The sequence below is a fragment of the Thalia democratica genome, chromosome 5 (genome assembly GCF_965202585.1).
Source record: "Thalia democratica chromosome 5, ktThaDemo2.hap1.1, whole genome shotgun sequence".
NCBI lineage: Eukaryota > Metazoa > Chordata > Thaliacea > Salpida > Salpidae > Thalia > Thalia democratica.
In genome coordinates, this window is record NC_139169.1 from 43,268,478 (window position 1) to 43,292,937 (window position 24,460).

At 24.0% G+C, this 24,460-nt stretch overlaps 1 protein-coding gene across 1 annotated transcript; it reads left to right on the forward strand.

Annotated features, from left to right (window-relative positions):
• The first annotated feature begins 365 nt into the window (after positions 1-365).
• Positions 366-18,720, forward strand: LOC145836195 (cell division control protein 45 homolog). The gene is made up of 16 exons (XM_082944013.1): positions 366-435; positions 1,665-1,787; positions 2,289-2,416; positions 2,669-2,771; positions 3,056-3,097; positions 5,981-6,076; positions 6,482-6,600; positions 7,894-7,998; positions 8,831-8,989; positions 9,699-9,825; positions 11,206-11,256; positions 11,577-11,656; positions 14,259-14,400; positions 14,653-14,745; positions 15,151-15,266; positions 18,316-18,720. Exons 1-16 carry the CDS (start codon positions 382-384, stop codon positions 18,464-18,466), a joined length of 1,689 nt encoding a protein of 562 aa, XP_082800139.1. The 5' UTR covers positions 366-381; the 3' UTR covers positions 18,467-18,720.
• The last annotated feature ends 5,740 nt before the right edge of the window (positions 18,721-24,460 follow it).

Below are 24,460 nucleotides of genomic sequence, written 5' to 3' on the forward strand. Positions count from 1 at the left end.
TCTTGTTAGAAAACTTTTTTTATAAGTTTTAATTAAAAATTGAATTTGTGTTGTATTTGTGTACTTATAGCTTGTAGATACGAAGTATCATGTAATTACTATCCTAACTAATATTATTATTGCTTTAATTTAAAACATTTCTACAGGTTATTTTCAATTTTTTTCGAAAAAAAGTTTATAAAATTAACAACAGCTACTAAAAACTAATTGTTTTGAACTTCATCAATGTTTATTTAAATAGTACAGTAATAATGTTTAAATGCCAAAAAATATGTGTCAATCCTGTAAGTACTGTATTTATATACAATTATTTATATTTTATGGAAAATTTTATTTACCTGATATTATTAATTTTATCTCCTTTCAGGTTTTTAAATTGAAATGTTATTAACTGATGTCAAAGATTTAGGAAAGAAGATATTTGACTTGCCACAAGTAAGTTACTTTGTTTTATTTAAACCTAACCTCTGTCTCATTTTAATTCAAAAAAAATTGTAGTTATAGATATACTCCTTATAAATTATACAAATAATCCATACATAATGAGTTGCTTAATCTTGTTTTTATTTTAACATATGGTGCTGTATTTTAAGTATGTTTACAATTGCTTAGCAAGTATAATTAAAAGTTTAATTTTTTTTAAATAGGTAAATTTTACTAAAATTTTAATTAACCATTTAAATTAGATGCAAATTTTTTTAGAAATAATAACTTATACTTTAATACTTAGAATGTAAACATTTAGGTAAAATTATTATACTAAAAATATTCAATAAAAAAGCTATTGTCAAATAAAGATTTTCATATCTTTTTTAAATATTGCTATAAACAAAATTTGTGCTAAACTGACTAATTAATTTAATCTTTACTTCGATGTTGTTCTTTTTTTAGCTATTTTTTCATGCAGCCTATAAATAAAATACTTTTGATTTAACATTATTTTGTTGATAATCATGTTTGTTACTTAATTATTATTTTAAGAATTGTTCATTAATTTTACTAAGATTTGAAAAAACAAAAGTAATCAGTGTGGCCACTAAATCTGTAATCCTGGAAAAAACCTGGAATTTGACAAGTTAAGCTAGGAAAACTTAAAGTTTTTAACAAACGTCACTAAAAAAGCCTCAAAAAACCTGGAGTTTTAAACATATTTTTTACATGTTAAGTACATAGATTTATGTAAATTATATATTTTATTTGCGACCGGTTTCGGTGGCAAGAGATTGCGACCTTTTCAAGCAAAAAATAAAATATTAAACTGTATATTAAACAATATATAACAATTGTTATATACAGTTTAATATTTTATTTTTTGCTTGAAAAGGTCGCAATCTCTTGCCACCAAAACCGGTTGCAAATAAAATATATAATTTGCATAAATATATTTAAATAAGCTCTTTATATCCCAGTAAATTGAGCATTCTTTTTTAGTTAAGACAAATAACTATGCATGTTAAGTAGTAAAAATTTTATTTGATACAAAATCTTAAAAAAAAAAGATCATCATCAAAATTTTACTACTTAACATGTTTAAATCTTTTTAAATTTTTTGGTGACTAAAACTTATTTTATCTCTAAAAAGTTACACACCTGTTTTCAGTTATATTACTTATTTTTAATAGGATTTCTACTTATTTTTATTTAATTTTTAAATCTCATTTTAGGTATGCCTTATAGTTCAAATGGAAACAGATGCAATTTGTGGTTGCAAAATTCTACAAGAACTTCTAAAACAGCAAGGTAGGCAACATACTATAGTTGCTGTTCAAACAAAAACTGAGCTCGAAGTTAGTTAATCGTTTTTTCAGCTTACTATGTGTTTTGTTGTTAATAAAAAACATGTCAATTGTAATATAGCCTATTACTATATTTCTAATGATTATAAAATTTTATTAGTTGGGAAGTAAGTATGTATTTTTATGAAAGTTGTAACTTTTAAAGAACTTCAGATGGCATATTTTATTCATTTCAAGAATGAAGCATCACAGCTTGATTCTTATATTCTTGATGATTGCTTATAATAAATATTATTAGAAAACTTAATTCTGTAGTGTAACAATAAATTATAAAAAATATTGAGTGTTTTTGTTATTAAATTTTAGCTCTCAAAAAAGTCAAAAATGTTATAAAACAGTTTATAACAATGTTAGTTAACAATTTTTTATACAGAATGTCAAAATTATCAAATGTTTAAGTTTGTTTATAATTAAGCTAGTATATATGTATATATATTGGTAAAATTTATACTTATATTTTTGGTAAGAGTTAATTATAAATATAACTCACAGGGAGCACTAAAAGATTACCACAAGCATTACACTCATTTTATTTTATTAAATTGTGGAGGTACTTTAAATTTGCTTGATATAATGGAAGAAACTGGTATTGAAGAAAATAATATTATTGTTATTGATAGGTTTGATATTTATAAATAGTTCACATGTATATATTTTTATTTGAACTAAATGTTAATCTTTAATTTAAATTATTTGTTATGAAAATGATAATATATATAAATTATATATTTTTATCCTTATCTTGTGATATTTAAATATGCTAAAATTAAGTTACTAGTTTAAATCAACTGACATGTTATAATACTTCAAAGTTAAAATTTAGTAAAAATAGTTACAACATGCTTTGTTTGCCAAAAAAACTGTTTTTTTAGTCACCGGCCAATAAATATAAATAATGTTTATGTGGAGGAAAGTGTTCATGTTTATATGAGATGGGAAGAAATTGAAATGCTCCCAAAACTTGATGACATTCTTGTTAGTTTTATTTAATATGTTATAAAAAATAGTTATTACTACATACATTGTTTCTTTAATAGCTCATTTAATATTTTAATAAAAAATTTGATACTGCTTAAAGTTTTTATAATAAAAATGTCATAGTTTTTAAATTGTTTTTTAAATTAGTTTCAGAATTTCTCTTTAAATAATTTAATTAAAAAGTATAATGCACCAACGTTTTAGATTTTCAATCAAAGTTCATTAAATAAAACTAAGCTATAACAAATAACAGAAAATAAACATTTTATTTAATTAAACAGTTTGATGAGGAATCGGACGAAGACACTCCTCTAAACATGGAAGTTAGTTTTTCAGTATGATTTACTAAAAGTTTAAGTGTGAACATAAAAAATGTGAACCAACTAATTTGCGTTCACTACAAATTTCTTAGTAAAAAATTATGCATGATTTAAAATAACTTTCATAAATTAGTGTTGGCAACTTTTTTACTTGGTGTGCTAGATTTGTCAGAAAAAAATTTTATGAGCCAGACTAATTTAAAAAAAGTCTTATAAGACGTGAATTTTTAGAAAAGCTTAAAAATATTTATACGTTGAGATAATTATTTGTAACGCACTACTGAATAATTAAGAACACATTTTGAAATATTTGTTATCTAAATGCACAGTTTTATTTGATTTGAACAAATTGAATGTCTCTTGCCAGAGATTGTTTTGGCCCGCCCTCATCCTACATCATTAATAAAAATTATCGTTAATTGCAATTGTATCAGTTATTTAGTTATAAGTAAACGACTTTTGTTTTTGAACACAAAATCTTCATTTAAATTATGCTTTTTAGAAATAAGGGTTAGTTCAAAGTTGTCAGACTGCTATTTTTATATAGATACTGTGCTGGTTGCTATACTTTCAAGAAATAAGCTAGCTCAAAAGTATTTAAAATTTCAGAACAGTTTTTGATAAGTATGGTTTTTTTAGTTTTTCTATGAAAGAAAATACTGTCATATTTTTGTCATTTTTTCTGTAAACAATTGCTTTATACTTGTAAGATCTTTTTATAAATAGATGAAGTACATTGTTTTACATATTTTTTTTGTTCTTGATATTTTGTTTATTATTATTTTATCAAGGCTGATCGACATGTAGATTTTATGACTCGTGTAGTAATTATGTAATTTTAGTTTTAAATGAAATTATGATATACGATTTAAAAAATATTTTTGATTACTAAGTAACACTGAATTAAATTAATGCTTTAATTTAGTGCAATTTAATTACGAGCATAAAGTTATTTTTATAGTAATTTTTCAAAAAACATAAAACTTTAATGTCAATTATTTTCATTATCTTAAAAGCTATCTAAAATTTATTTTTTTACTTTAGAGAACGCACCTTTGTCTTTAATTAAAAAAAAAAATTGGTTTGGGGTTTGAATTATTTCATGGGGTCCCTCCAAAAATAAAGGTTTTATTTTTATTTTTTCATTATTATCGCCTTAAAACCAAAAATAAATATTATTTTTATTATTTTAGTTTGCATGTTATTTATATTCTTAAATGTTTGTTTTATAAATAGTGTTAATATATTTTACGATTTGGCCTCAATCAAGGACCGGATTTGCTAAAACATAAAAACATCAACAAACAGTTTTAGCAAATCCGGTCCTTGATTGAGGGCAAATCGTAAAAGATATTAACATTATTTATAAAACAAACATTTAAGAATTTAAATAACATGCAAATTAATGGTAAAAACAAATAAAATAAATAATATTTGTTTTTGGTTCTAAGGCGATAATAATGAAAAAATAAAAATAAAACCTTTATTTTTGGAGGGACCCCAAGAAATAATTCAAACCCAAAACCAATTTTTTTTTAAATTAAAGACAAAGGTGCGTTCTCTAAAATAAATAAAAAATTTTAGATAGCTTTTAAGTTAAGGAAAATAATTGACATTAAGTTTTATGCTTTTTGAAAAATTACTATAAAAATAACTTTATGCCGTAATTTAATTGACTCTAATTTATTTCAAGTATGAGCAAAATATTTTTTATTTTACATTTAAAAAAAGTACAAATTTAGCTATATTATTTAAAAAATTGTAATAAAAGCAAATTTCAAGTCAGTAAGATATACTTTTCTCATACTGGATCATTAAAATGTAGCTCTAGTCTAAAAAAATTATTTTTTCTTGCACTACATGCAGAAAATCATACTAAACTCTATACTCTACAAGTTTTTCTACAAGTATAAACAAGTTTTTTCATTCAGGGTTGCCACAAAGTCAGGAAAATTAGCAAAATTCAGGAACAAATGGGGGCTTTGAAAAAATGTCAGGAAAAATCAGGAATTGTGTGGTAAAGATACAAGTATTTTGCTTATAGAGCTGTTTATCGCATATACATCGATCATACACAAATTATTCAAAAGGTGCAATGGAAGTTATAGATCTATTGAATTCAGCAAAAGAACTATTGTTTTAACCTGTATAAAATTTAGATTGAACTTAACATAATTTCAAGTCTTTTTTTATGTATTTTTAAATCGGTTTTAATTAAGAATCTAATGGAAAAGACTAAAAGAAAAGTCAGGAAACATTTTCAGCTAGATCTGGGGCAACCCTGATCATTGCTAAAGTTTTTTTTTTGATATACAGGCACATTTTGAAGTAAAGGCAATTGCATATAACGAGTTTTATAATATAATGCAATGTTTAATTCATTTGTCAGTCTTGTTAATTAAAATTGAAAACTATCTGTAAATGCTTTTTGTTTAGTTAGTTTTGACCTGTTGTATAAATTTAGTCATCGTTTCAGTTATATATCATGTATAACTAATTTACGAATAGTATTGAAATAAAAAGCGCTGGAACAATTTTATTTAATCTTTCCCAGAAACTTTTTCTTTTGTAGTAGCTAAAACTAGTTAAAATTATTGCTTTAAAAATTAAAAGCCCTAACTATGATGGAATAACTAATAATTATTATAGTTTAATTATATTTTTAACGTATTTCTTAATTTTTTACAAAAACTTTAAGATAAAATTATCTAAAAATTTATATATTTTCAAAAGTAATAAAAATTTTTGTATATTTTAATCTGTAAATAAGAACAATACTTCGTAAAATCAATTAAGTTATATTTTTGTTTAAAAAGTTCTTCTTTAGATTCAAAAAGTAAAAAATTAAACAAATGCTAAACATAAAAAGAACTTCTATTATTTTAGGAACGTTTGCAAAAACAAATTAGACAACGAACTTTTGAAAGGAGAAGACAGCAAATTATGGAAGATTACGAAATTTCTTCATATATCCATGATGCAGTAAGTTCTTTTTATTTATATCACATGTATTTTTTTAGGTGTATTTGTTTGTTAACTGTGCTTTTTAGTTTTTGCACTTCGTAAATAAAGTTAAATGCTAGGATCAGCCCAAGCCGTAAAAAAAAAGGATAACATTGACTACTAAGTTTAAATAAAGCCGATTATAGCTGAAAACATTGTGTTAAACAAATAGTTTTAAATAATTGTTAGTATATGGCTATTGAATGTTTAATTTTTTAAATGATAACTTCTTTGACTTGTTTAGTTTTTTAAATCATTTAGGAATGATTTTTTTTTATCTTAACCATTAAATTTGAAAAAAAGCTACAATAACAGAACATAAGTTATCAAGTGCTTAAGTATTTTCTTATCAAAGAAAACATGAAGTTTTATTAATTACAACAGATTTCAATGATATTATTTGAAATGGCCTTTACTGCATCTAAAGATAATGAATCGTTGTTGTGGTGGGCTGTTACAGGGGTAACAAGTCAATTAGCCAATAGGAACGTCGGAAGAGATAAGTAAGTTGATTTAAAGTTTGCAAAAAAAATATTTTGTATATTATCAAATTATCAAATACTATTTCAAATCAAAGAGTTCTTAAAAATGTAGGGTTTTTATGTTTAGTTATTATAAAGTTATTTTAACATAGTGTAATTTTATAATATAAAAAAAGATGTAATGTCACTGTTACTTTGAGCTTCATTCATACAAAGTAGTTTTTTGGTTGTTTATATTTAAATATAACTTTTCTATGAGTTATGTGGTTTTTTGCTTATATAATTAACTTGTGTAAGATTGTTTTTTGTTTGTTTAAATAACAGGGTTGCCAAAAAACCTGTAAGTTGAGAAAAAAAAAACTGAAATTTCGATAAAAAATCACTAAAAAACCTGGAATTTTAAACTATTTTTGCATGTAAAGTAACAAAATTTCGATTATATATGAAAATGTATCGTAAATGTAAAAAGTTTATATCATATAATTAAAAAATCACATTATAAAAAAATTAATCTAGCTTACTAGTATCTTTTTAATGTTGTTATACTATTTAAGAAAGTTTTTTTAAACGAAAGTTTAATTTTATACTTAAACTGAATCAAAAAAGTTTTTTTTTTTAATTTGGAAGAAACTCAGAAAACTTGGAAAAATTTTCAATAAACCTTTGGCAACCCAACCCTGGAATGATAAAACGTTTTTCTCTTAAATTTTTCATAAATATATGACCGAGTATAAATATTTTTTTTTGAGCAATATTGTCTCACTTAATTTCGTTAATTAATTGTTTTATTTTTTACTAGTAATAAGTTCAAAATACAAATTTTAAATTGAAAAAAATGTATTACAATTAGAATTAATGATAACTTTTTGACCAATTTGTTTTAAGTTTATTTGGCTTTATATATCTAAGTTAAATGACTTAACAATAGTCTTAATTTTAGTTTTTATTTTACTGTATTTTGTGTATATTTAATTATTTATTTTTATAATATTCAGTATATCTGAACATTTTACTCAGAAACTAATTAATAATACTTAAAAACAAAACAAGTGTACTAATCCCCATTTAAACCTTAAGCAACTTGCAAGTTTATTGACTGTTTATATTTTTTATTTATTAACATTTTCTTAAATTTACCTTATTAAATTTTGAAAACCAAAATAATTTGTAAAATATATATAGGTTAAAGTAAAAACTTTTGGTTTAAAGTTTTCAACCCTTAAAAACTTATTTATAACCTTTTATAGCTTTGGTGTTACCTTCATTAAAAATAAATAACTTTGTAGTAGTTGAATTTATACTGAATAATTTTAGGTATATATCATCAGTATTAAACTTAAACTCTCATTTATCTCGACTTAACCATGCAGTTTCAGAAGAAAGACCAATAAACTCACTCAAGATATCTCTGGAACATGAGTAAGTTTAACTCTAGTATTTTAGAAAAGCTTTTAATCAAATTGGTTGAAATAAAGTTTTGTGTGCGCTTAAGAGAGTACTTTTTTTTTTGCATAGATTACACACAACATTGTTTTTTTTTTTTTTATTCAGATATTATTTAAGTATTTATATCTGTGATTATGATATATTTAGTCTTTTTACAATGTATTTCTTATTAACAAATGTTTTTAGTTATTTATTTTTTCTTTGAGAACGTTTATATTATCTACTTAACATTTATAATCATTAGATTGATAACAGCTTGATCGTATAATAAAAGAAAGTTGTTTAATTCATTTTTTCTTAAAAACATACTCTGTTAGAATTCTGAATTATATATGTCACAAAAAGTTTTGTTTTTTGTTTAGGGTAAACCTGAAGTTATTATTTTATTATGACTAATACATTTAAACTTCCTAATGATAAAACAAAATCTTTAATCTCTCTTAAATGTTATACGCTTTATTTATTTTACTACAAAAAATTTGTTATGTTTTGATTTGTCATGTACTAAATAAGTTTAATTAGAAACTGTTATTTTTTTATAAAAACTTTCTTAGGCACTTTAATTCAACACTTGCCAACAATATAGGTTTTGTTTTAAATAAACAACTTAATAACTACTAGTAATTGTTTTTTACTAATACAAAAAAAAGGTTTAATAAAAACAATATACAGTTTAAAGATTGTCTAAATGATGTTCTATTTTATTTTTGTCTTTAATCACGTAGTTTTAACAGAGGTACACTGTACTTATATAATAACACAGAGTTTAAATACTTTTTCTTGTTAACACCACAAATTTGTTTAGTTTGGACTTATCTTTATACCGGCATTGGAATTTGTATGACAGTCTCATTCACACGTTCAACATTGCGAACAGTTTCAAAATATGGTCAAATCATGGAATAAGCAAACTGAAAAGTTTTGTGGCGGAAATGGGCATACCTAACGTCATGAGCAAACAAGCGTAGGTATTTTGTTTTTATTGTAATCAGTACCATTCGTATTTGTTGAATCTAACGCACACGGATATGAACTGAAAATCAGTTCCGTTTATTAACCTAGCTAGAAATTTTAAGGTACTACAGGTTTGGTTGACAGTTGCTGGCGTAGTTTGAACGAAAAGTAACTTGAAATAATGAAAAAACTACATACCAGATCTCAGTTTTAAAAGTGCTTATTAACAAATCAAGCTTTAAGTTCTTTTTTTTCAATTATTTAAATCACAATTTAGTAAATACTTATTAATTTTTACAAACCTTAAAATCAAACGAAGAGGAAGTAGTGCTATATCATGAGAATAATTATAAAAAATTATAATTTTTATCTAAGTCAAAGTCCTATAAGAGAGATAATTTAATTACCTTTTCTAAATAAAGTTTTATGCTAACATTTTTGTCTCGTTTTTAGTAAATTACACTAAGCTATATTACATTAAGATTTTTCTAACCGTGTTCTGTTTAAGCTAGTTATTATTTCTACGTAAATTAATCTTATGTACTAAAATATTTTCAACGAAAGTTTAGAATACAATAAGACTAAGTGAATGTCATATAAGTTGTCATAAGTAAGCAATTCGATATAAAGTTGCTATATAAGCAGTTTAATGTTACCAATTAACAATGATCTTCTAGAAATTGTAGATTATTATTTTTTTAATTATTCCTTAACAACAGATACCAGTTTGTGGATTCATCAACAAGAGAAACATTAGAAACAAATATTGACGAAGCCGCTGAAAAATTTAATTTAAAAAACATAAGAATTCAATTGTTCACTGCACAGCACGGCTTCGAAACTAAAGTTTATATAAGTTATAATTAAATTAACCATAATATTAGCAAATTGTTAAAAGATATTGAAATACATTCGAAGTTTTAAGACCCTTATTTTATTTGTTATTTTATTATAAACATTTAAAATTAAGTTACAATACCTGTTGTAAGTTTAAACTTGAGTTTTAGAATTTAAGTAAAATGAAACTAAATTTTTAAAAGTAGTTTGGGTTAAAAAATTTAAAAAATATGTTTTACATAATAATTACTAAATATTTTTCACACTTTTTGATTGAAGCAAATAAATATATTTTAGTATGCTATCTTCCTAAAATATAAATTTATACATTTGAATCTAGTTAAAAAGTGTATTTATTGTAGGCTAAGTTTTATAAAACTCTTTATTTTTGATATTTGTATATCGTTTTATTTGTAGTTTTTATAATATAATGTCAGTAGTTTAGATACTAGTTCAATTTTATAATTTTAATTATCACAAATAGGTAATAATGGTTTTTATATTAAACTTCTCAATATAGTTGTATTTTAAGGGCATAGGGGGGGGGGGTCCACCTTGATTTTTACAAGTTGATCTTATTTTAAAGAGTTTTATCAGAGCTATCAGACAATTTTAATCGTTTGAAAAAATTCAAAGTATTTTTTGATATATGAGCGATCAAAGTCGGTGAGCTCTGTAGGTTCCTAATGGGAGGCGCAAACTAAAAATGCGAAAAAAGACCATTTCAATAAAATTCTATCTCCTCCTTCATTTTTTAAGCAATCTTCTTCAAATTTTCACAGAAAGTGTATTATTAAATTTTAAAAAGATTGAATGCAGGAATTTTTTTAATTTTGAAAATTAAAATTTTTATTAAAAAAAACCACCTTTTTTTTTCTAAAATTTTTATTTATTAATATTTTCAAAATTCCAACATTCAAAGTCTTCTAAATTACAAAAGGAACGTTTCCTGAAAGTTTGAGGTCTCTAGCTCAAAAAATAAAGGAGAAGATAGGTTTTTAGTGATTTTTTAAATTTCTGAGAAAATTGACCCCAAAAAGTTTGAGGTCCATACGTTTGTATCAGAAACTTTTGATAAAAATTACAATATCTCAAAAATTAAAAAAAAAATTTTAATTCTATAAAAACTGGCTTGTAGTTTGCACTTTGAGCTTTCATATAAGATACAATGTTATTTTTAATAAATAAAAATGTCGGACCCCCCTATGCCCTTAAATAAATTTAATTGTTCTGAATATGTAAATCCTCATGATTTTTTGTTGTTATTAAACTTTGATTAATCTATTATAATTTTATATTCTTGTTTTTTTAACTCCTTCTGCTTCATAACTACTTTTTTTAAGTTTCACAAGTAAGTTTTTTAATTAACAATTATTAAAAAAATTTCAGATAAGTGCCAGCGACATGGCATATGCATTAACAGCAGTCATTCAAAGAAAAGTGTGTGTTTTTATTTATATAACTTAATATATTTTTGTTTTGCATTTTTACTAAGGTTTTATTGTCACAATAATCTTTGGAATAAAGATTTACAATATTTTTTTTATTAAAGTAAACTAGATTTGAGTTTAAAAAAACATCGATTTTGCTTTTACTATCAGTTACAGATCTAAATAAATTTAATTATCTATACTAAAATCACGGCTAGATTTTTTTTAAGTTACTGTAGATGATTTTAATTATAAATTAAAAGGTTTAAAGTAAACGTTTGTTATACTAAAAAATAATTTTTGACATCTTGAACCTGTTTGTTTTTATAGAAAGATGAGTTACTCCAAGGTAAAGATGAAGCAGTAAGAAAACAAGATAACTTCTTTAACACAATGCAGTGTTTATCCAGGTTCGCTTTAGTTATACTATAATAAAAAGTACAGGGTTGCCAAAAAAACTGGAATTTGATAATTTATGCAAATACTTATTTAAAACCTCGAATTTGAGAAATTTTGAGTAAAACCTGGTATTTCAAACAGAAATCACTAAAAACTTAGAAAAAACGTATTTCAGTTTCGTAATATATGAAAATATATCGTAAACATATATTTTTTTTGTTTATCGTTAATTTTTTTTCAATAAAACACGTTTAAAGAATAAATTTAGAATATCTGGAAGAAATTTATAAAAACATTTGACAACCTTGAATGTAGGAAATATTGTATTAACTATTTATTCTCTTAATAACAAATTGTTTTGGGAAAAATAAGTACAATACTTTGAGTAAAAGAATTCGAAATATTAATCTTTTTTTTTAATTTCTGAGTAGTTTTTGGATTTTGCGCAGTCATTTAACAATCTTCCATTTTATAAATAAAATCTAATGATATTTTTAGTAGTTATAAAGATTGTTAAATGAAATTATTTTATTTATAACTACTTAAAAAGCTGTTCTGTATTTTAATTAAAGTTGCTCTTGTTGTTAATATTCCTTGAAGAAACTTGAAATAAATCTAATGATTATGGTATTTTGTATTTGTTTGTAGATTAATGTTTATAATTTCAAGTTTTGTAAACAACCATTTATACAACTACGTATACATATTTGTTTTATTTTCACTTTTTGAAATAGATAAGGGTTTTCATGAAATCATTGAGTTAAAAAAAAAAATTAGTAGTATTTTCTAAATTTATTGTATTTAATAATAGTTTAATTTTCACTCAAGTCCAGTGTTTTTAAATAAAAGTTGTTTGGTTACTGTTTTTTGACAATGAAATATAAAATTAGAGCCTAATTGAATACTGAAATGCTTATTTTTTCAACATGATTTTTTTGAAACTCACTTTACATCATTTAATTACATCTTATTATTAAACGAAAATAGGTATCATATTTATTATTAAGTATATGCAACTATAATATGTATTTGTGTATAAAAATTGTTTACATTACTAGTTTTTTATTACATAACCTCTTTATGTAACTAGTACCAAAAAACTGTTTTAGACACAACATTTCAAAATGTTATAATAATAAATTGTTTATTTAAATGTGCTTTTAAAATCAAATTTTAATACACTTTTGTTTTTTATTTTCAAGCTTTTTTTGAGATATAGCTAAAATAAATTTTAAGACTTTATCAAGTATGGCTATTTTCAGCAAACATGAAATATCTATTTGATAAATCATTTTTTATGTTTTCTACCGTCACAATGTGGACACCTGACTCATTTTTTTTTAATATTGAATTATTATTTGTGACATGACCATCTACAATCTTTTAAATTTGAAGAATTTATACTGTCATGTTACATATCACTGATTAAAAAAAATTACAGAACACTGTAAACTGTATTCTATTATCATTAACATTATTTTAAGTCATGCTTTTTTTAATTATTTAAACATATATAAATTCAAATAAATTACCAAGTAAACCCTCAACGTTTTAAGTGGGGTAGAGAAAGCTTATACCAAAGTTTATAACAATAATAGTGCTTTTTTTAAGATATGTATAAACCTTAAAATTAAACTCAGGGTTGCCACTTTACCTGGAAACCTGGAATTTGAGAAATTTTGATGAAAAAACCTGGAGTTTTAAATAATTTTAACATTTTCAGTAGTAAAATTTCGATTTGACACAAAAAATCTATCATATAAATAAATTTTTTTTGTCATCATCAAAAATTTTTTGATTTAAAAAAACATTTAAAGTAACTTTACAGTATTTTTTCAATGTTTTTATACTATTAAACACAGTTTCTTATATAGAAATTAGCTTAAAACTAAAAATAGACCCAAAAATGTGTACTTTTAAAAACCTGGAAGAAATTTGGAAAACCTGGAAAAATTTTTTTTAAAACGAGTGGCAACCCTGTAAACTATAACATATGAATAGTTAAAACCACTACTGGATTTGTTTTGAGTATATTAAAATTCATTACTTTTTTAGTGATCATATTTAATTTTAAGTTTACAATTTGGTTAAGCTAAGGCATGCTGATTCTTACTAGAAAGCTTATGAATTAATTGTACCTGGATATCTTTTAAATCTTAGAAGTAGAAATGAACATTAAATTAAAATAGTTCGATGTCTAACAGTATTAAACAAAATACATAAAACTAATCATTTATAGTTAAATAACTAAGAACAAAACAGTACTTTTTTATATTATTTAAACCCTTTATTAAAGTATTAAAAATATTTTCATCTGTTTTGTGTGTTGGAAGAACTGCCAAAATAGTTAGATGCGTAATATGAACTTGAATATTAAGATTAAGTACTTTTTTTTTACCAACAGGTTTTATAGCAAGTAAATAATGACCTATTGAATTATATGTGATTTTTTAAGAATATGGTTCCGCGTAGTTGTTTAAATAATTATGCGCATTTCCTAATAACAATGAAACGTAAAGTTATCTTTGTATATATACAGTTTATTAAATAAATGAAGTTTAAGTCTGATACAAGATTGATGAAAATAATAGTTAAATAAGTATTTTTGAACAGGGTATCAGAGCATACAATAAAAGAAGGTATAATGTTTGCCAAGGAAGAACTAGAAATTACTAAGAAAAATGTAGAAAATGCTTTGTTAAATATGACTGCTGTTGTTTGTTATGGACCTTATCTTTATTTCGAAATAAAAGAAGTAATTTTTGATTGATTTTAAATATAACCAAGTTTTTATTATTATTTTAGCGTAGAATTATAGAAAGCAAGGTACATTAGATCTACATACAGTGATAACTTTTTATAAAAAGTTTTGAGTTGATGGTTAGAAAGTTTATTCAAAAACTTTTTTTAACTAATGAATGATATATATTAAATCTTTTGAATAGTAACTAATATAGTTTATTCGGTAATTATGAATTTTCTTATTAATTTATATAAAACTATTAAGGGAAATCCAGATTTGAGGATGTTTTCCGAGCCAATATTTTTATCAAATTTTGGACATTGGTTACATCACTGTTACCTCAGATCTATTTCTAAAGTTTGTTTACTTATAAATAAATATGTTTTACCATTTTATAAAACTTACAAGTGTTTTATTAAAGTAGTCAAAAAACAAAAGTTTTATATTAGTTCAATCTTTGTCATTATCTTTTAACTTTATTTTATAAACAGTCTTTGAAAATAAAATAACTTACATTTACCATATTCCTTTAAAATAAAAGATGTTAAATTTAGTTTTAAGTGCATTAAAGAGTTTATATCTAATTAAAAAAGTATGGTGTTTTATAGCAAAAAAAAAGATTTTTTTTTTTAAGTTTATAAATTTTATTTAAATAATCTAAATAATCAAAAGTTTTTTTTTAATCTATACTTGTACTACTTTTAGTTTATAGTTAATAATAAATTATTGCAACAAATACCTACTTGTTTTTTATTCATTCAGAGAAAATTTCGGCAATTCGTTGAGTTACCGTTTGTAGTGTCAGCACCATACGACCACGAAAATACAACAACTTTAGTTGTTGGTCTACCTCCTTACACTGATGACACTAAAAAAAAGTTTTTTTTCATACATATTTATAGTTATTTTATTGACATGATACTAATAACAATAATGGCTTAAGATCGGTGCAGGGTTGCCACAAGGTCAGGAAAAATTTTTTTAATGACAAAAGTCAGGAATAAATGGGGGTTTTTAAAAAAAAGTCAGGAAATTTAAGAAAGTTTGAAAAAACGTCAGATTTTATCAACTCAATTTTACTTTTTTTTTCCAAAGCCTTCAAGTAATAAGAAATTAATTTAAAATTCTTTAAAGCCAGACTAAAATTGCAAAATTTTCTTAGAAATTTACAAAATCACTTAATTTCCAATGCTTTCATCTCGTATAAATTAGTATAATATCCTTTATAAAACTGCAAAAATTTTCTATTAACATATTGAACAAGTACCTTACTTGAACAAGCAGATTTTGTAAGTTTTTTAGTATTGATGATCTGTGGCTAGGACACTTCCATAGTGAAACTGTGATATATATACACATAAGTTTTCTTGCATTTCATAAGTTATGTGATATCTCTCATGCAGCCTTTTTTGACATTGTACCAGAGTACCCAGCCTGTTGTTGCCTTTATGCACGAGGACATTTCGTGCTTGATAATTAAGTTGCTGTGCATCATTATGAAAGGCGTGATAATTACGAACCTCAGCCTTTATCACTTATTCAAGGTTGAATTGTATGATCAAGCTTCCCTAAAACCTACCCTTGTTCTTGGTTGTATTGCAACCAATTTGATTTCAAATTTGTGGAACAAAAGGTCTTAAATTTCGACAAATAATGTAGAGTATTTGTTATAAAAGCGGTTGAAAATCTCCGGAGCAGAATGGCTATTGGAAGTACATTCGTAAAAAATATGTCATGCCTTAATCCGCATAGCCTTGAAAAATTAGGAGTCACAGCAGTTATTAACCGTTTTGCCAACATTGTGCACTCCTTATTAAATTAAAAAATATTCTCCAACTCTGAAGGTGATGCTAGCATTGAACATTTTAGAACTTTGGTAAATTGTCCAATGAATGCATTAAAGATCAAGAGCTTCAAGCAAAGTGATGATCGTTTGGTACAATTCTATTTTGAAATATTGAAAGTTCCTGTCAAATCTTCTCTCGGAAAGTTGTTGCAACCATTATTTGTGTTGCACAATGACCAGGCTGAGGTTGAACGAGTGTTTAGTATTAACAAAGCTCTGCTTGAAAACAGTATGAAAGGAGAAACTATTACATCAGAAGAAGAATTAAATATTATATGTATGCATATAAACTAGAACCGTATCAAGTTAGAAAATACAATTACTTTGCTGATAGAGCTGTTTATTGCAAATACATCAATCATACACAGATGGTTTAAGTGATGTAATAGAAGTTAGATGATTGAATTCAGCAAAAAAACTGTTGTTATAACTTGTATATAATAAGATTGAAAGCTTTATATAGTTTCAAGTGTTAGATTATGTATTTTAGAATAAGTTTAAATTAAGGGTTTAGATTTAGAAAAGTCAGGAAAATTTTAGTAAAAGTCAGGAAATTTTTCTCAGCTTGATTTGTGGCAACCCTGTCGGTGATTATATCAAATATTTTATGTTAATCAACTTCATCAGTGATTTTTGAAAACTTTTATTATATTGTATATTCCGGAACATATTTTTTGAGTGTAGACTATATTTAGTTTAAAATAAAACAAATTATTCACCAAACGTTTATAAAAGTTTCATATTTAAAAAAGGTTTTAGTAAGTCCTATACTTTTGTTTTAGATATATATTGTATAACTTTTTTTTTACCGAAAAGTTAAGATTTAAACAGCCGTTATTTAGATTATAATAGTTTGTTGGTAATAATAAACATAAAAACAGTTTTATACATATTAAATATTTTATAAAAGTTTACAAAATGTTTATTATTACGTGAATTCACTTCCATCTAAAACAATATTGTGTAATGAAATACATTTAAGTTAAAAATAGGATTGTTATGACAACTAGCAAGTTTTAACTTGATTATCTGATATTTTTGATAATTTGATATATAAAGATAGAGTATATGGATTTTTAATAATTTTTTTCTTTTTGTTTAAATGGGATAAAAGCACTTGACTTTAAAAATTTGTTGGGTATACTTTAACCTTAGACTGCTAAATAATCAATACTAATGTCAATGCTCTGTATTGCATCCTTGACAAAAAATACTAAAAGTTCCGTGCAATATTTTTTTCTAAACCTTTCAAAAAAAAAGTACAACCAAATTAAAATTTTTGTTTGTAAAATTGTTTTGTGCTCGCAAAGTTTTACTAAATAATGTTTTCTCTCAGACTTATTTTGTTTACCAGTAAAATTCTGAAGATTTTTTTTACTAAACCTAATTTAAACTAATATAATTGACAATGATTAGTTGGTTTTGTTTCTAAAATACATGATAAGACAGAGAGTAAGGTTACAAAACTTGTTTAGCTTTGACAAATCTTATTCTCTGTATTTTATTACAATTTCTATAAACAACTAGTTATTTTAAATTAAAGTAAGAGAGCGATATCGCACAGATACCCAGGGTTGCCCAAAAAACCTGGAATTTGAGAAATTAAAAAGATTGAATTTTTAACAAAGATCTCTTAAAAATCCTGGAATTTTAAACAATTTTTCATCTTAAGTAGTAAATTTCGATTCGACACAAAAAATCTATCATATAAATAAAAATTCTATGTCATCATCAAATTTTTTTTATTAAAAACCATATTTAAAGTAGATTTACAGTATCTTTTCAATATTTTTATCCTTATTAACACAGTTTTTTACCTTAAACTTAATTTTTAAATAAAAATATACCCAAAAATGTCTAATAACCTGGAAAAAATTTTGAAAAGCTTTAGAAAGTTTGCCAAAAACATTTGGCAACCCTGGATATCCCTTCAATAGACGAATGTTAAAAACATGTTCAAAATATTGTTTTTTATTAGTCTGTATTTTAATAATTGTTTGTTATATTTACTAATTATTCGTCTCAAGTTATATTCTTTTACTTACAGTAAAAATTATTTGGCAACAATTATTATTTTGCAGTCAATTCGGTTCTTGGTTTGGAAAGGCATCAGAAAAAATGCATGAAAACACCACAAAAGCCGACTTCTTTCACTCGAATATAATAAAAGTAAATACAGAACATAAAAATAAATTCCTAGAATCTCTCATAGCTATAACGCAATTGAATTGAGGTGGAAAATATAAACAATTTATATACAATTAAAATAACTTGAAAGGTAATTTTTGCAAAGTGTTCAGCTTCGATGTACATTGGTATAAAAATAGGCTTTTTTAATTTGAAAAAGTAGGAAATCTTTAAAAAGTGGTCGGGTTATAATTTATTTTTTAAGCAGTTTGAAAATTAATTAAAAAACAAAAAAGTTATAACATTTCATACAACATTGTATTTATGTTGCAAACTAGATTTTTTCTTAAAATAATGTTAATAAAAAAAATACTTTGAGAGGTGATTTTTTTGAAATATAACTAATTTTTAAATTGTTTCATTATAAAGTTTGCAACATTTCATAACGCTTGAAATTATAATAAACATACTATTTTAATGTATAATATTAACAAGTTTATTTTAAACGGTTGTTAAAGTTCAAAATATAAGTATGTTAATCAGAAAATATACTACTTCAGTTATTGCTCAGAATATATTTTATAGTCGATTTTTTAATTACTAATAGCTGTTTTTTTTCTACTTTTGTTTATTTATTTTTTATTAATTGTACCAAACAGTGTTGTTAATTATTTTTTTAAGTTTTCTAAACTACTTGTAGATTCTATCTTTTTTACAATTATAATTTTTAGGAGTTGCATAATGGATTTTGAAATGCTTATTTACAATAGCATTTAACACGAGCATTTTTTTAATGTATTTTTATTTTTTACTGAATGTTTAATTTAAGCTAGGTGCATTTGAACAATAAAATTTTTTTTTAGAATTTTTACTGGCAGTCTAAATTTACTGAATTGAAATTAAGTTTCATAGTAAATTATTGTTTTAACTAAAAGTTAAACAAAATTAAATCACATTAGTTGATATAAAATTTTACAAATACTGAGTTAAAACTTAACTAATAAGTTAATTAAAAAAAAATTAAATTAATTGCAATAAATCAAAGCAAAATGATTTTTTAGGCTATTTTATTACTTTTAATTAGTGAAACTTGAGTCAATTATATGTTAAGAACTATGTTATCGTTTTTAAATATTTATAGTTCAAAAAATTTAATTATATTTTGGAATATCATCGAAATTAGAACAAAAGTCTTGATTTGTTTTTGGAAACTTGGAATTTCAAGATATCCGTATTGTGTATCTGATAAGTTTTATTTTTTAAGTTAGTCTAAATTTGTTTAATTCTATCTTAGTTACTAGATACATTTTCAGTTAAACAAAATTTAAGGATATAATATTTTAATAGTTGCAGTATGTAAGAGCTAAAATAATTTAAAAAAATATTTTCTACATTTAAATCTTCACTAACTACTTTTTTAAAGTTATTTATAAATTTGAAGAAAAAACCTAGCTTTTAGGGGTTTTTATTGAAAAGCTTTTATTTTCAACATATTGAAGGTATTTATGTTAAATATAAAAACATTTACTAAAACTACCATATCCCAAAAATTATTAAAAATTTTTTTTAACCTCTATAACTAAATAATAGTTTGTAGTATAAGTTTTCATAAAGGAGCTTAAGGTGTTAAAAAAAATTTCAAAGCATTCAAAAAAATTTTAACTCTAATAAATTAATACTTCTTGATAGTCGAAAAGCATACTACTGATTGTATTTTTGAAAGTTTAGTAAAAGTTTTAAACTATTAAAGTAAGAACTAATAGCTCTTTTTTTTTTTGTCTAAGTTTAAATCAGGTTGCCAAAAACTAAATTGTGAAAAATCACTATGATACCTGGGACTATTTATGTAAAGTAGTGAAATTTCAATTGGAAAGTAACCTAAAGTTTATTATAAAGACTTTGTTACACATTCTAAGTAGCTTAAAGTATGTTTTCAAATTTGTTGTACTATTTTAAACGTTCGTTTACCTTAAATTTAATTCTATACTAAAAAAGACCAACAAAATTGTTCTTTAAAAACCTTGAAGAAATTCAGAAAACCTAGAAAAAAATTCAAAAAACTTTTGGCAAACATGTTTACATTCCGCTCTGACTTAAACATACATGCACAGCACATATATCAAATTATATTATAGTGTCTAACAAGTGTTTACTTTAACAACTGGGACCTCAAATTATATATTTTAAGGTAGTCCCAAACGATTTTATAAACTAAAGCAGGTAAAATATTGTCATATAAACGAATAAAACTTGCACCTCTTAACTATACTTACAACTTTAGACTTACCTACAACACTCAAATTATTGGGTAGCTGTCAAACTTGCACGAGCAGACAATTTTGCTCGGAGACATTTTTACACGGGTTAATTTTTTTTACAATCACTGTTACCCGCGGTCGGTAAGTTACTTTTTTTATTTTACTATCACTGTTACCCCTTAACCTCGGTCGGTAGCTTTTTTTATTCTGATAGTTTTTTTATTTTTACTATCACTGTCACTCGGTCAGTAACTTTTTTTTATTAAATTATTTTTTCTGAATTTTTCCACTCTTGTGCAAAAATATAAATCGTGGAAAATTGTTTTGTGCTCTCGTGCAATTTAGACCCGTTCCCCAAATTATTAGTTGTAGGATAGGAAGACCGTTAAACGTATTTAAACACCATTTTATTGCAAAATAAAACATTTTTACAGATTTAGTTAGTTTTCGGAATTTATATACTCCCCTGTCTAAATTTTACTTGAATAACTTAAAAATCATAATCAGAGTAATACTAAACCAAAATACACACAACATCGACTGTTGAAACAGAAAACTAATTAAAACAAATAATAATGATTATTTGAAAATAGCAATGCTTAATCTCGACTCTTTATTTCTGGACCAAGTTGATCATTCAAAATTGGTAGAAATTTTTAGTTACTACAATTTCTATCGATATTAAATTGTTATAAGATTTACGCACTTTAAAAACAGTCGTAAATTTTATCATAATTTTTAAAATATGTACAATTTTCAGTGTGTTTAATACCGCCGTGTCACCTAGGAGACAATTATCTTTAAATGATCAATTAATCGAGTTTATGAAAGTTGCAGAGTCTAAAAATTTACGTTCCAAGCGATTTGAACAACCATTATATTGGTGAGACTGAACCCAGCTGTTTGTGATAATAAAAGAACATCCAACTTAAACTAACAATGTAATGTTTAAAACAGGGATCAGCACTCTGCGGCCCTGTAATCTAAAACCTGCGGCTTGCGAGGTACTTTTTAGCTAAAATTTTACTTTTTAAAAAACTTAAAATAAAAGAGGTTTTGCAAGAAAAAAATATCAACTAGGCTTTTAGTTTGATAAGTTCTCTTTAGGGTGCTGTTTTAATGCTTATTTTTTTACATTTTTGGTTTAATAAATATCGTTTTTCTACTTATTACTATAATTATTTTTAAATAACTGCGGCCGTCGAGCAACTTTTTCTTAGAAAATTGGGTTCAAAAGGCTGCCGATCCCTGTTTGAAAACATTGAAAGTTGTGCAAATTGTAAAATCTTACAACTGTTTTTAAATTGTGTAATGTTTTTAAAAGTTTAAAATATACAGAAATTTACTGATTAAAAATGTTCAACCAAATTTAAGTAATCAACTTGGTCCTGAGATAAAGGGTCAAGAGTAGCTATTGTAATATCTAAATAATCATTCTTATTTGTTTTAGTTAGTTTTTTGTTTCAACAATTCATCTGATGTTTATTATTACTTGTGTACTTCGATTAAGTATTTAGTTTTACTCTGATCATGTTGTCTTAATTATTAAGTGAGTACTTAAAATAATATTTGACAAGGGAGTATGTTAATTCCAAAACCTAGCTCAAATTTTGATAAAATATAAAAAGCAATTTTATTTTGCTATAAAATTATATTAAATTTTTTTAAACTATCATAAAATATGAAATAACTTTCTATAGTAAAATATGTACCAAATAATCGTTAGAAATTAACTTACGTCACGGGGCAAAGATACGCTTTTTTCACTTAGTTATTTGCTAAATTAGTATTTTAGCTCATACAAAGTTCGCCCGATTGTTCTTAGTTCAAATGTCTTTTCTGCTTTTAACAGCTACATTTTCATACTTTTATTTACACTGCAGTTTGCAACTACATAATAAGTTAACTTTTTAAAATAAAATTTTATATCAGTAGTTTGTTTCAACCTGAGATAGTAATAATATTAGCTAATATTGTTAAATTTCTAAATTAAAAACTTGTTTATATTAGAAATATTTTTAGATGCCATTTAATTTTTTTAGAATAAGACGTAGAAAACTCGTATACGTACTAGTTCAAACTTTTTTGCTTATGCTCCTAGTTTATGTATACTCGTCTGATTTATTGTCCTGGACAAGAAGTTAAAAGATATCAGTGGTGTGCGACTCTATAACCGAAAGGTTCTTTGTGCACCAGGTCCTAGGATCAAATATTTTGAGCACTTTTTTTGTTGCTCAATAAGCTGTATGTATATTTTGCTTTAAAGAACAGGTTTATTAGTTTTTAAGATAATATGTGTTACCAACACAAGTTAAATAATATTTGTTTAAAATTTTACGTCTACTTAAATTTTATTGTCTATAAATAAATTTCTGGCTTAACTTTATTATTATTTATTGAACGATAAAAAAAGCGCTCAAAAAGTTTGGTCCAAGGACCTGGTGAACAAAGTAACCTTTCGGTTATCGAGTCGTACACCACATGCTTATAAAATTTCTTACGAGCTATTACACATAGTTTGTTTTGTCATCTAAATATTTAAATCTTTAGTAGTAAAACAATCAAGTAAACGAAATGAAAAAAAAAAAGTTAATTGAATTCTGTTTTTAAAAATATATTGAAAAACTTGTCTAATAACATAAGCACTAAAAAGTATGTATATATAACTTTAAATTAACTTATAAAAAGAGACTAACAATACTAATAGCAACCATGTGTATACTTGAATGATAGGTTACAACTTCTTTTAAGAAGGTAAAAATGCAACACGGTGAAATATTTACATTAAATTTTGTCATTATTTTGTATTAAATTTTTTTTTTTTTAATAATTTTACTTGACCAGTAAAAAGAATTTTACATTTGAATCGATAAAAAAACTATTGTATAATTTTTTAATAATTTTAAAGAAGTGAAATTTACCATATCTGAACTTAACTTTTATAAATATAAGTATAAATATAAGTACTGTAACACTTGTGCACTTAATATATAAAAGTAATGATAATAATAACAACAAATTTCCTTCTATTTTAACATATACTTTTTTATATTTTGAATACTTGTCTAAATTCAAAATTGTAATAATAGAAAGCAAACAATATTTGCAATCAAAAAAGAATTTTTTTTGATTTCCTTAGAACAAGAGACTTTTTAACATAAACTAAAGAAACAGTTATCTAACCTTACTATTTAAATACTTAATTTTATTTTAAAGTAAATACATCTATTACATTTTTTTACATTGGCATGCTAAGAAAAAACAAAAATAAGTTTTTAATTATTCTGAACTTAGTTCAAAATAGTAATCTTTAAAAAAAATCTAAAGAATAACCAGATATAGAATGCTGCAATCTAGACTAAACCACTGTTATTGTAACCAAACAAATCAACTTATGAACAAAATAAAAACGTTGGGTATTAAATGACAAATACTATTAACTCATTTAACAAAAGTAAATAGACGAGTAGCAATGATCACTAATGACCTTAATAATCACTATTTAAAATATAAATTTTAAATTTATCCTTGAACTTTACAAAATGACTTTTATTTTTTAAACATAATGGTAGCTTAGTCCATAAATTACTTCCTTGGTAGGATAGCGATTTATGGCCTATTTTAAATTAATTTAAATGTTCTTTTAACTTTGTCTTTCCTTATAACATCAGAATTAAATGTATTATGATTTTTGCTCATAGTACCTTTTTTGGTTAGGAATAAGGTTTTTATAATTACGTATAGAATTAGATTGAAGGTTATACTTACATGTCTACCCGACTATAATACATAATTTTTGCTATTCTGTAATTTGTTCTTTAGTTTTCTCTTTGCTATTTTC

Excerpts from the sequence above, each read along its gene's own strand:
- LOC145836195 (XM_082944013.1), top strand. The coding sequence starts at position 382 with ATGTTATTAACTGATGTCAAAGATTTAGGAAAGAAGATATTTGACTTG. Across the intron at positions 2,417-2,668 it reads AATATTATTGTTATTGATAG|TCACCGGCCAATAAATATAA; the intron begins GTTTGATATTTA and ends CTGTTTTTTTAG. Across the intron at positions 7,999-8,830 it reads AAGATATCTCTGGAACATGA|TTTGGACTTATCTTTATACC; the intron begins GTAAGTTTAACT and ends AAATTTGTTTAG.